At 35.9% G+C, this 14,888-nt stretch overlaps 1 protein-coding gene across 3 annotated transcripts in view; it reads right to left on the reverse strand.

Moving 5' to 3' along the window:
- The window catches only part of BABAM2 (BRISC and BRCA1 A complex member 2), a 444,468-nt gene that overhangs the window by 346,187 nt on the left and 83,393 nt on the right, over positions 1-14,888 (reverse strand). For all 3 annotated transcript variants that reach the window (XM_059942959.1, XM_059942958.1, XM_059942957.1), the window contains exon 4: positions 7,833-7,927. In XM_059942959.1, coding sequence (XP_059798942.1) covers positions 7,833-7,927 — 95 coding nt within the window. The remainder of the gene's footprint in view (positions 1-7,832; positions 7,928-14,888) is intronic.

Below are 14,888 nucleotides of genomic sequence, written 5' to 3' on the forward strand. Positions count from 1 at the left end.
TATATTCTTTTCAATATTCTTTTCCATTATGATTTATCACAGGATATTGAGTACAGTTCCTTGTGTTATACAGCAGGATGTTGCTGTTTTTCCATCCTATGTATAATAGTTTGCATCTGCTAATCCCAAACTCCTAATTCTTCCCTTCCCCCCATACCCTCCTTGGCAACCACAAGTCTGTTCTCTATGTCTATGGGTCTGTTTCTGTTTCATAGATATGTCCATTTGTGTCATAGTTTAGATTCCACATATAAGTGATATCATATGGTATTTGTCTTTCTCTTTCTGACTTACTTTACTTAGTATGATAATCTCTAGGTCCATCCATGTTGCTGCAAATGGCATTATTTCATTCTTTTTAATGCCTGGGTAATATTCCTATATATATATATTCCACATCTTCTTTACCCATTCATCTGTTGACTGATATTCAGGTTGTTTCCATGTCTTGGTTATTGTAAATACTGCTGCTATGAACATAGGGGTGCAAGTATCTTTTCAAATTATAGTTTTGTCTGCATATATGCCCAGGAATGGGATTGCTGGTTCATATGGTGTAGAGTTCAGGCTTTATCTCCATTGCTTAGGCCTTAGGTCATAACTTTCAATTAATATTACCTTACATGGTTTGGTGAATAAATTATTAGCATATATAATGTAGAGCAATGAGGCAAATTTTTAAGAAATCTACTACAATTTATGAATGTTGATCTTAAAAGAAGCTCCCAGACATACTGTAAGCTAATTGCAATGCTGCTTCCATTTCTATCTTATGAAACACTTTAAGTTGAGTTTAAGAGATCAAAGGAAAAGCAATATCAGTATTTTATGACCACATCTCAATATCAAAATATGTAATCACCCAGCTTCCACAACAAACTGATTTACATCAAAAAAGTAGAAAAAGATGAAGAACATAATTCTGTAAAGAGATTTCTGCTCAATAGAAAGAAAAACTTTATGTTAAAAGTTAGAGCTGTAAGGTTGCTGGATACAAGATCAATATACAAAAATCAATTGTTTCTGTATAGTATCAATGTGAAACTGAAAATGAAATTAAAAACAAGTTTATTTACAAAAACAATAAAGTTCTTAGGAATAAATTTAACAAAACGAGTGTAAAACCTGTACTCTGAAAATTACAAAATTAAAAGATATTAACGAAAGACTTAAAAATGTTAAGGCATTTCATGTTCCTGGATTAGAAGACTTAATGTTGTTAAAATAGAAATAATCTCTAGCTGGATATACAGATTAAATGCAATCTCTTCCAAAATCCCAGCTGGATTCCTTGCAGAAATTGACAAGCTGATCCTAAAATTAATGTGGAAATGAGAGCAACCCACTAGTCAAAGCTATCTTGGAAAAGAAGAACAAAATTCAAAAACTCATACTTCCCAATTTCAAAACTTATTACAAAGTCACAGAAAGCAAGACAGTGTGGTACGGGTATACATATTGAGAATTCAGAAACAAACCCACACATTTATAGTCAATTGAGTTTCAGAATGCCAAGAATGCCAAAACAATTCAATAAGGAAAAGATAGTCTTTCCAATAAACTGTGCTTGGGGCATCTGTATCTCCACTTGTAAAACAATAAAGCAAGGCCCCTACCTCACAGTAAGAGCAAAAATTATTAAACTTGGACTAGACAATGGTTTCTTAGATATGAAACCAGAAGCACAAACAACAAAAGAAAAAAGACAACTTGGACTTCCTAAAAATTAAAAATTTTTGCCCTTCAAACAATACTATCTAGAAAGTGAAAAAATCCACAGAATGGGAGAAAATTTTGTAAGTCATATATCTTGATAAAGAACTTGTACCCAGAATATATAAAGAACACTTACACCTCAACAATAAAAAGACAAATAACCCAATTTAAAAATGGGCAAAGGATTTGAATAGACATTTCTACAAAGAAGATAAATAAATGGCCAATTAACAAAGAAAAAGATGCATAACATCATTAGCCATCAGGGAAATGCAAACCAAAAACCACAGTGAGATAACCACTTCATACCCACTAGGATGGGTCTAATCATAAAGATAGATAACAATAAGTGTTAGTGAGAATGTGAAGAAACTGGAACACTTATACACCACTAATGGGGATGTAAAATGGTACAGACACTTTGGAAAACAGTCAGGGAGTTCCTCAAAAAGTTAAACATAGTGTTACCATTTGACCCTGTAATTCCACTCCTATATATCCAAAAGGACTAAAAATATGTCCACACAACAGCAGTATTTATAATACCCAAAATGTGGAAACAACCCAAATGTTCATCAACTGACAAAAGTACAAATAAAATGTGGTACATGTATACAATAGAATATTACTTGGCAACAAAAAATGATGTAGTGATACATGTTACACTGAAGACAGTATGCTAAGTGAAAGAAGTCAGTCACAAAGGACCATATATTATATGATTCCATTTATATGAAATATCCAGAATAGGCAAATAAACAGACAGAAATATACATTAGTTACTGCTGAGAGTGAACACAGGTGGGGGTGGGGAGGATACGGAAGTGACTGCTAATGGGTCTGGAATTTCTTTTAGAGGTGATGACAATGTTCTAAATTTGACTGTGGTGATAGTTGCACAACTAAAAACCACTGAAATTAATCAAGACAGTATGGTACTGGCACAAAAACAGAAATATAGATCAATGGAACAGGATAGAAAGCCCAGATATAAACCCATACACATATGGTCACCTTATATTTGATAAAGGAGGCAAGAGTATACAATGGAGAAAAGACAGCCTCTTCAACACGTGGTGCTGGGAAAACTGGACAGCTACATGTAAAAGAATGAAATTAGAACACTCCCTAACACCATACACAAAAATAAACTCAAAATGGATTAAAGACCAAAATGTAAGGCCAGACACTATAAAACTCTTAGAGGAAAACATAGGCAGAACACTCTATGACATAAATCACAGCAAGATCCTTTTTGACCTACCTTCTACAGAAATGGAAATAAAAACAAAAAGAAACAAATGGGACCTAATGAAACTTAAAAGCTTTTGCACAGCAAAGGAAACCATAAACAAGACAAAAAGACAACCCTCAGAATGGGAGAAAATACTTGCAAATGAAGCAACTGACAAAGGATTAATCTCCAAAATATACAAGCAGCTCATGCAGCTCAATATCAAAAAAACAACCCAATCCAAAAATGAGAAGACCTGAATAGACATTTCTCCAAAGATACAGAGATTACCAACAAACACATGAAAGGATGCTCAACATCACTAATCATTAGAGAAATGCAAATCAAAACTACAATGAGGTACCACCTCATACCAGTCAGAATGGCCATCATCAAAAAATCTACACACAATAAATGCTGGAGAGGGTGTGGAGAAAAGGGAACCCTCTTGCACTGTTGGTGGGAATGGAAATTGATACAGCCACTATGGAGAACAGTATGGAGGTCCCTTAAAAAACTAAAAATAGAACTACCATATGACCCAGCAATCCCACTACTGGGCATATACCCTGAGAAAACCATAATTCAAAAAGAGTCATGTACCATAATGTCCATTGCAGCTCTATTTACAATAGTCAGGACGTGGAAGCAACCTAAGTGTACATCAACAGATGAATGGATAAAGAAGATGTGGCACATATATACAATGGAATATTACTCAGCCATAAAAAGAAACGAAACTGAGTTATTTGTAGTGAGGTGGATGGACCTAGAGTCTGTCATACAGAGTGAAGTTAAGTCAGAAACAGAAAAACAAATACCATATGCTAACACATATATATGGAATCTAAAGAAAAAAAAAAGGTTCTGAAGAACCTAGGGGCAGGACAGGAATAAAGACGCAGACGTAGAGAATGGACTTGAGGACACGGGGAGGGGGAAGGGTAAGCTGGGACGAAGTGAGAGAGTGGCATGGACATATATACACTACCAAATGTAAAACAGATAGCTAGTGGGAAGCAGCACATAGCACAGGGAGAGCAGCTCGGTGCTTTGTGTCCACCTAGAGGGGTGGGATAGGGAGGGTGGGAGGGAGACGCAAGAGGGAGGAGATATGGGGATATATGTATATGTCTAGCTAATTCACTTTGTTATAAAGCAGAAACTAACACACCATTGTAAAGCAATCATACTCCAATAAAGATGTTAAAAAAAAAAACACTGAATTATACACTTTAAATAGGTGAATTGTATGGCATATAAATTATGTCTCAATAAAGAAGTTATTTTAAAAAAATCAGAGCTATTCCCAAAATGGAAAATGATACCTCACTGGAAATAATGTCAAGCAAAGGCAAATGGCCTTCTATTGGAGATATTACTGTAAGAGATGGATTCAATTAGTGGTTCCCAATAGCAGTTCACAGACTAACACATAAAAATCACCCAGGGAACTTAATGACTCTGTGGCTCCCTAAAGCATCTATCTAATTCAGTATGTCCAGTGAGGTTCAAAAATTTGTATTTTTAACAGGCTTCCTAAATTATTCTAGCAAAACAAGTGTAAAACAAAACAAGTGTAAAACCAGAAGTGGGACCAACTGTACCATTAAGATCCTAACAATAATTTTATGATTCCCTGATATCTATGAGATACCTATCTCTAGATCTGGTATCTATCTAGTACTTTCCATTCAGCTGAGAATCTCAAAGTCCATAATGAAATTCACCTTCCTGAATGAAGAGTCTGAGTTTAGAAAAAAGTGGCTTCATCAGATGGATTAGAGCACCTCATATATTTTTATTAACCTTATGTGTATCCTTTAAGCTACTTCAAACCGTTCTTTGCAAAGATACAGGGCACCCTCCAGAGCTGTGTAGACCTCACCCAGCTAGTGCAGGGTGTATCCTGGTTGCTTATCTAGGCTTGTCCAGCTGACTGGTCCATAAAGAAGCACTGGGTAACCTGCCTGAGGCCTTAGATAAACTATAGCTAAAGAGAGGTGTTCCCCTAGATTTGTAATCTTTCTTTTAGATATAGTGCTTTATTTTTTTGGCTGTTCTTTTTCAGCTAATTTCTCAAAAACATTTATGATAACTTCACTCAAAACTAAACATCAGGGGACTTCCCTGGTGGCGCAGTGGTTAAGACTCCAGGGGGCCCAGGTTCCATCCCTGGTCAGGGAACTAGATCCTACATGCATGCCACAACTAGGAGTTCGTATGCCACAGCTAGGGAGCCTGTGTGCTGCAACTAAGGGGTCAGTGAGCCACAACTAAGAAGCCCACGAGCCACAACTGGGGAGCCCACCTGCCGCAACTAAGACCCGGTGCAACCAAATAAATAAATAAATAAAAATAAAATAAAATATGCACCATTAAATAAATAAATAAGAAGAAGTTTACACTTATAAAAAAAGAAAAAAAACAACTAAACATCAGAAGAGTGAAGTTATAATATCAACTCCAACACAACAATATGGTCGATTTCCCAGATGAATGGATAAAGAAGATGTGGCACATATATACAATAGAATATTACTCCACCATAAAAAGAAACGAAATTGAGTTATTTGTAGTGAGGTGGATGGACCTAGAGACTGTCATACAGAGTGAAGTAAGTCAGAAACAGAAAAACAAATACTGTATGGTAACACAAATATATATGGAATCTAAAAAAAAAAAAAACGGTTCTGAAGAACCTAGGGGCAGGACAGGAATAAAGACACAGACGTAGAGAATGGACTTGAGGACACGGGGAGGGGGAAGGGTAAGCTGGGACGAAGTGAGAGGGTGGCATGGACATATATACACTACCAAATGTAAAATAGATAGCTAGTGGGAAGTAGCCACATAGCACAGGGAGATCACCTCGGTGCTTTGTGTCCACCTAGAGGGGTGGGATAGGGAGGGTGGGAGGGAGATGCAAGAGGGAGGAGATACGGGGATATATGTATACATATAGCTGATTCACTTTGTCATACAGCAGAAACTAACACACCATCGTAAAGCAATTATACTCCAATAAAGATGTTAAAAAAATAAAATAAAATAAATCTAGGTCGATTTCCTGAATATTAAAACAGAAAAGTGGAATAAGATAAAACTTAAGGTCCTTTCTAGCTTTTAAAGTCTATACTCTCACCAAAATAAATAGAGAGATAGACAGATAGATAGAAAGATAACGTCTATACTCACAATCCTTGCTAATATTGAAGATGTGCCTTGTAAATTTTAAAGGCAATTCCAAAAAGAGAAATTGTAAACATATATTTCTTATCCTTTCCATCATAGTGTTCCCTCTTGCATCATGCTAGCTCGAAGCCCCTTCCCCCCCACAGATTTTTACAACAGTCCTCAGTCTCTCTTAATCCATTATACAGACCACACTGCTGTTAGATAATTCTCCAAGTATCATTTCCTTCAGTGGCTCTTAACCTAGCATTCAATGCATTCCACAGTCTTATCCCAAGTTATCTTTCTAACCTTTTCTAGCCCTTCCTTATATTAACTTACTCTTCAGCAAACCTGTCAAGTACCTTCTTCTACAATATATTATACATATCATTTGTTTATGTCATTCCCCTTACTTGAAATACTCTGTGCCACACTCCCCACTTTTGTTCCATTCTTCAAGTATTATTATAAGTTTCACCTCCGCAACAAAGCCTTTTCTGACAAGCTTCTTTAAACTTCTGGAGCTCTTAGCCTGTAATATATCTTCGGCATTTAGCATATGCTACCTTCCACTGGGCGTATTTAATACAGGACAGATCTGTAGGGGTACTTCTGCCTTATTTTCTCCAGGTAAGGCCTTCAGTTTCAATATGGGGTGAATTTGTAACACAAAGCATCTAAAGGGACCATACTTAAACTACAATGTTTTAAAAAATCAACTAAAGTAACAGTTTATGTGTAATTATTAGAAATTTTGCAACAAACCCATCCTACTCTTGCCAACTGTATTTTTACAGCTGTGTTCCAAAATTTAAGATAATTCTTTAGGTTTGGGTTAGTACTTCCTGTTTAATACTTCCCTTTTAAAAAAGGGAGGGGGGACAAGATTTCAAAGCAAGTCCTCAAACTTTTAATTACAAAACTTCAATGAGACAAAAAAAAATTTCCAAAAAACAAAACTAAGAACATAGTTTTTGAACAATAATAGAACCTCTTATGGTATAGGCATCATAGCAAATTCAAACTTGAGAAGGGAAAGAGAGAGACATTTTGTCTGGTCAGACCTTTTAAATAAAATGGCACATGCTTTTCTCCACTAGCCATGAAAAAAACATTTTTTATACAAACCACATGTGCTCTGACAAGTACTACCACCCTTTTCTCTGCTTTAAATCCAGAAACATTTTACTTCAACTACAAAGTTTTTGGTCTTGCTTAATAAAGAACACTTAATCTGGTCTTTACCCTTCTGATAATAATACTGAGAAAATGCAGATGTAAGTCCAAATTTGCCACTTTCACTTCTATACAAAAAAAGGCCTCCTGAAGAGCCAAGAAACACTCCCCTAACAAGCCCCGTGATGAAGTGTTAGTAAACATTAGAAAATTGATTGCAGGCATGAAATATTAAGTTAAAACAAAGAAAATGTTTTCAACATGTCTCCTTCAGCTGAAGTAAATATATTTTAACCAATATGCTAGAGGTTTTCATTAATTCAAAATAGTCTGAAAGTAAAACTGCAATGAAAAAAAATCTCTTATTATTTTGGCACATAACGAGTTACACTTATTTCATAGGACAGAGAAAAAAGGGGTGGAAAAAATCCATACGTTCAGCAAATGTATCTGTTAAAGAATTATCAAAAGCTAACTTTATTCTCCTTTCAGCAAACAGAGATCATCCAAACAGGCCTGCAGTACTCACATGCAGAGCCGAGGGGTCTGGCAGGAACTCAGCATCTTCTCCAAAGATAAAGTCGGGAGGCAGCTCTGGGTACTGGGCATTGAAAATGATATCCCCTGAAATAAAAGAAAATGTCAGCCCTTCTTATTTCCTTGCAAATGTATGAATGATCTGAGGAGTGCATCAGAAAAACTTCTAAAAGAAGTTTATATTAGTTTAACAAAAATACTGAAAAGCACTTTCAGAAACGAAAGAACTGATATCTTCTTTTAAATTAACATCCACAGCATGCAATCAGAAAGTGTTACCTCCTAATACACTATAAATATAAATACCCATGTAGAAAAGTAGAAGCAATAACATCCAAAGTACATGCAGATTTTGTTAATAGGAAACATTACTGTCCAATCACTGCCTGTTAATTAATAAGCCTTTATCAAGGACTGATTTTCTAAAGATAAAGTCCTTGTCTTGAAGAAATTAAACACACAAACCTTTGGTATAATGGAAAGAACATTTGGCTTGGAGTCCAAAAAGTCAGATTTAAAACCACAGGATCTCCTAATTATTTATTAGTTCAAGTCATTTGGGCAAGTTTTAACTTCTTTAGAGTTCAGTTTCCTCATCAGTAAAAAGAAGATATAATAGTACTGACATCACAGATTTGTTGTGAGGGTAAAAAGAGATAGCATGTCTAGCTAGGTGTCTGGCATATGGTAAGCACTCAACAAGTCAAACAGGAGTACTACTATTGTGAGTAACAGTGTTATTACTATTGAAAGTATTATATTGAAGCATAAGATAAATTACAAAAGCTCCTTGGCAAATTTGTACTATAAGATCTTCTACCTCTCTGTTCCTCTCCTTTCTCCTTCTTTAGCTTCCTTTTTTTTCCCTCTGCTCACCCCAAGAATCAGTCCTCATCATTCCACTAACACCAACAAGCAGATTAGTATATCCACAATCTAACACACATACTGGGTTCTAGTGTACAAGAGTGTGTATACTTGTATACATGCCCACAACCTCTGTACCCATGCACACACATAGTGTTGTATCAGTCCAGTCATTTTTACTGCTCAAACAATAATATCTTCATAGTGACATCTAAATTCAAACATTCAGAATTCAGTTTTCATTTGAGCCTTTCTAACCCTGTGTACTATGTATTTCAACTTCAAACTCAACAAGTCTAAAAACATGCTCATGACTATCCCTTTTCTCACTCCTCTCTTCCCCTAACTGACTTCCCCATTTCTAGGGATGGCACTGCTACTCCTTAGTCACCTATGCTGAAACTTTAATGTCATCTTTGAACTGACCCACACCCTTTATACTCTTAGAAAACAAGTCATCTCAATTTTTTCCCCAAAATGTTTCGCATATGCATATTTCCTACTGCTAACAGCTCAACCCAGGCCCAGACGACTTAGTCCATACAGTTATGCATCCAAAGAACAAAAATTTGAACTCTCCTCTAGGCACTATGCTGGGCATGAAAGATCAAACAAAAAACTCTGTTTTTAAGGACTCAACAGACTAGAAGAATTACTACCATACCCTCTTAAATGGTCTCCCAATACGTCCCGCCCATAATACATACTATCATAAAGTAAATCTTAAAGTACTGCTTTGCCCCAAAACATCCTAGCTCAAAAAATTTCAATGGTTCTCTAATGTCAAATGGAGTAAGAGCAAACTTTTCAAACTGGCATTTAAGGCCTCCAAAACACAATGTTCCTTATTTATCCACCCTTCTTTCTATCTACAAGCCGATACCAATTTTCTATTCCAATCAACATGATCCACTCGCTGACCTCCAAACTATGACACCTAGTTGAAATGCTCTTTCCCCTTGCTCAGTTCTTACTCATCTTGTATGAGCCCTCTTAATTACCTTCTCTTGCATGAAGCCTTCCCTAATAAATCCAGTACACACTGATCATTGTTACTTCTGAAATTCAACAATACTGATTGGTTATGCCATTCAGTGAGTATTTAACTGTAGTCTTATGTTGGTTTCGTAGCTCCATTAATTTTAAAAATTCATAATAAACACATGGTACATGTGAGGCACTATGATACATACCATGTCAATACAAAGATGGTTATCCTCAAGGAGCTTACATTTAGTGAGGGGGACAGAACATATACACTGCAGCACAAATACACAGCAGTACAAAGTAAGTACATATACTTGATCTTCCTAAATATCTTGTAAGCATTCAGAGAATAAATATGCTCTTATACTTATTTCATGTCTTCTCCGACAGGGCAAAGTACAATAGATACAGAATATATTCAAGAAATGCTCAATATATGAAAGAAATTCTGTTCTCTGAATTGGGTATCTAAGTACTGACAAAATCTACAGTACAGAATAGGGCTTCCCTGGTGGTGCAGTGGTTAAGAATCTGCCTGCCAATGCAGGGGACACAGGTTCAAGCCCTGGTCCAGGAAGATCCCACATGCCGCAGAGCAACTAAGCCCGTGCGCCATAACTACTGAGCCTGCATTCTAGAGCCTGCGAGCCACAACTACTGAGCCTGCGTGTCACAACTACTGAAGCCCGTGAGCCTACAGCCCATGCTCCATAACAAGAGAAGCCACCGCAATGAGAAGCCCGCGCGCCGCAATGAAGAGTAGCCCCTGTTCACCACAAATAGAGAAAACCCGCGCGCAGCAACGAACACCCAACGCAGCCAAAAATAAATAAATAAATTTATTTTTTAAAAAAAGAATAAAGTATGGAAGAGTTACTTCTACCACTTTCTGTAGGGAATAAATCTAAACAAGAAAATATACTCTTCAGAAGTTGGGTGTGGAATTAAATTATCAAAAGTAGTACAATCACTACCTCTCCTTCACCCTACCACAATCATTATCCCTGGTTTTAACTATATCTATTACAAATTATAAACTTCCTTCAAGTGTTCTAACTATAAAGCATTACCCCAAGCCAAGACTAAGAGGCAAAGACAATATAAATGTACTGATTATTCATTCTTACTCAACTATACCCATAAGTTAATAGAACAGAGGCATTAAAGTTTTGGAAAAAGCCAAGCTAGAATCTATTGTGCCTTGATGTTCAAAAAATAAATAGCATGCTAAATTCCAATAGAAGAAATTTTATTACTTTTGTTACTACAGGAGGACACAATGCTGGATTTTCAAGTTCTCAAAGGAGCACTGTCAGTAATACATATTTCCAAACCACTAAACATTAGAAATCTGATCCAAGGATATCTACTCTTGCCAATTCTATTCAACACTGTACTGGAGGTTCTAGCCAGGGCAATTAGGCAAGAAAAAGAAATGAATGGCATCTAGATTGGAAAGAAAAACTAAACTTATCTCTATCCACAGATGACATGATCTTGCATATAGAAAACCCTAAAGAATTCACACACACACACACACACACACAGACACACACAGACACACACACACAAAACTATGAGAACTAATAAACAAGCTTCACAAGGTTGCAAGATACAAGATAGATGTATAAAATCAACTGCTTTTCTATACACTACTAACAAACAATCCAAACATAAAGTTAAGAATATAATTCCATTTACAACAACATCAAAAAGAATGAAATACTTAGGAATAAACTTAACGAAAGAAGTGTTAAGACTTGCACTTTAAAAACTACAAAACATTGTTGAAAGACTTTAAAGAAAGCCTACGTATATGGGAGATGAACAACTCATGTTCATGGATCAGGAGACTTAATATTGTTAAGATGACAATACTATCTAAATTAATCTATAGATTTCATGCAATCCTGCTGGCTTATTTTTTTGCAGAAATTGACAAACCAATCCTAAAAGTCATATGGAAATGCAAGGGATCCACCATGGCCAAAAAGTAATCCTGAAAAAGAGCAAAGTTGAAAGACTCACACTTCCCAATTTCAAAATTTATTACAAAGCCACAGTGATCAAGACAGTGTGGTAACGACATAAGGACAGACATACAGATCAATGGAACAGAATTCAGACTCTGGAAATAAACTTTCATATTTATAGTCAATTGATTTCTGCCAAGGGCGCCAAGACAATTCAGTGGGGCAAAAAGAGTTTTTCATCATTTGACACCCATAAGGATGACTATTAAAGAAAAAAGAGAGAGAGAATATAACAAGTGTTGGCGAGGTTGTGGAGAAACTGGAACCCCTGTGCACCACTGGTGGAAATGTAAAATGATGCAGCTGCTATGGAAAACAATATGGCAGTACCTCAAACATTTAAAAATACAATTACCATATGATCCAGCAATTCTACTCTGGGTATATATTCAAAAGAAGTGAAATCAGTGTTAGTGTCTCAAACAAATATTTTCATACTCAGGTTCACAGCAGCATTATTCACGATAGACTAATGAAAACAACACAAGTGTCCATTGACAGATGAATGGATAAACAAAATGCAGTGTACAGATACAACGGAATATTAATCAGCTTTAAAAAAGGACATTCTGGGACTTCCCTGGCAGACCAGTGGTTAAGACTTCGCCTTCCAATGCAGGGGGTACGGGTTCAATTCCTGGTCAGGGAGCTAAGATCCCACATGCCTTGTGGCCAAAAAACCAAAACATAAAACAGAAGCAATATTGTAACAAATTCAATAAAGACTTTAAAAATGGTCCACGCACACACATACACACACACACACACACACACACACACAAATACATTTTGACACATGGTATAATATGGGTGAACCTTGAGGACGTTATGGAAAGTGCAATGAGCCAGTCATAAAAAACACAAATACTGTACAAGTTCACTTATATGAGGTACCCAGAGTAGTCAAATTCATAGAGGCAGAAAGGAGAATGGTGGTTAGCAGGAGCTGGGAGAAGGGGAGAATGGGAAGTTGTTCTTTAAAGGGTACAGAGTTTCAGTTTTGTAAGATGAAAAGAGTTATGGAGATTGCACAACAATGTGAATGTACTTAACACTACTGAGATGTTTGTTATATATATTTTACACAATTTTTAAAAAATTTTTAAATAAAAGAGTCTGCTATAGACTGAATGTTTGTGTCCCTTTAAAATTCATATGTTGAAACCTAATCCCCAGTATGACAGTACTTGTAGGTGGGCCTTTGTGGGTGATTAAGTCATAAGGGCAGAGCCCTCATGAATGGGATTAGTGCCCTTATAAAAGAGAACCAAGAGAAGGCCCCTCCCGCTTCTGCCATGCGAGGTTATAACAAAAAGACAGACTGTTTATGAACCAGGAAGAAGACCCTCACCACTGACTCTGCCAGCACCTTCATCTCAGACTTCCCAGCCTCCAGAACTGTGAGAAATAAACATCTGTTGTTTAAGCCACCCAGTGTATGGTAATCTGTTATAGCAGCCTGAACAGACTAAGACAGAGTCTTTTCAACAAATGGTGCTGGGAGAACTGGATAGCCACATGCAAAAGAATGAACTTGAGTCCCAACTCATACCATATACAAAAATTAACTCAAAATGGATCTAAGACCTAAGTGTATGAGCAAAAACTATAAAAATCTTCAAAGAAAGCATACGAGTAAATCTTCATAACTAGGCAATGTTTTCTTAGATGATAAATCAAAAGCACAAGCAACAAAAGTAGGTAAACTGGACTTCATAAAAATTTAAAACTTTTGTCCTTCAAAGAACAATACCTAGAAAGTGAAAAGACAACCCACAGAATGGGAAAAAATTTGGATTTAGGATTTGGCAAATCACATATCTGATAAAGGACTCATACCCAGAATATAAAGAACCCTTTTACTTCAACAATAAAAGGCAAACAACCCAATTAAAAATGAGCAAAGGATTTGAATAGACATTTCTCCAAAGAAGATATAGAAATGGTCAATAAATGTATGAAAAGATGCTCAACATCATTTGTCATTAAGGAAATGAAAATCAAAACCACAATAAGATACCACTTCAGACCCACTATGATGGCTACAATCAAAAAGACAAATAATGACAAGTGTTGGTGAGGCTGTGGAGAAACTGGAACCCTCATACAGTGCTGGTGAGAATATAAAACAGTGCCATCACTTTGGAAAACAGTTTGGCAATCCTCAGAATGCTAAACATAGAGTTACTTCAGGACCCACCAATTCCATTCCTAGGTATACACCCAAGAAAAATGGAAACGTATGTCCACACAAAGACTTGCACATGAATGTTTGTAGCAGCATTATTCACAATAGCCAAAAAGAAACAACTCAGTGTTCATCAACTGATAAATGGATAAATAAAATGTGGTATATAAATATAATAGAATATTATTCAACTATTAAAAAAAAAAAAAAAAGAAGTACTGATATATGCTACAATGTGGATAAACCTTGAAAACTTTATGCTAAGTGAAAACAGCCAGACACAAAAGGCCACATATTGTATGACTGTTGTGTAATTCCACTTCTATGAAATGTCCAGAATATGTAAATCCATAGCGACAGAAAGTAGATTGATGGTTGCCAGGGGCCTGGAAAGGGGGGAGTGGGGAGTTACTGCTAACAAGCACAAAGTTTCTTTTTGTGGAGATGAAAATGTTCTGGAATTTGTGTTGATGGTTGCACAACTTCGTGAATGTATTAAAAACCACTAAATTGTATATTTTGAAGAGTGAATTGCATGGTATGTGAATTATATCTCAATAAAGCCATTGTTTTCTTTAATCTGATGCAAAAATTCATCCCATTTTAATCCAAACTTAAACACAAATAAATTAGAAAGTGTTTACTCAACGGTTATGAGTAAATTATTTTTTATAACTAAAATCATCTTGAAAATGCAATTGGAGAGTTCTCCATTTAAAGAAACTCTGCAATGAGTCCTTTTTAAAAGCAAAGAATGTTTTTATAAGATGAATACTTACAAAGACCTTTATTTTTCAACAAGTTCCCCAAATGGGTCCTTTTAAAAGAGAGTACTGGGGAGTGTTAATTTTTTTTTAATTTTCATTGATTTGAAAAAATTTTTTAAAGCTGCCAAAATTACTTAAATATGCAATAAATTTTTTAAAGGAAACAATGTATACCAATTATTACACCCTCAACTGAAAGGATCCTT

Source organism: Balaenoptera ricei, chromosome 13, assembly GCF_028023285.1.
Source record: "Balaenoptera ricei isolate mBalRic1 chromosome 13, mBalRic1.hap2, whole genome shotgun sequence".
Lineage (NCBI taxonomy): Eukaryota > Metazoa > Chordata > Mammalia > Artiodactyla > Balaenopteridae > Balaenoptera > Balaenoptera ricei.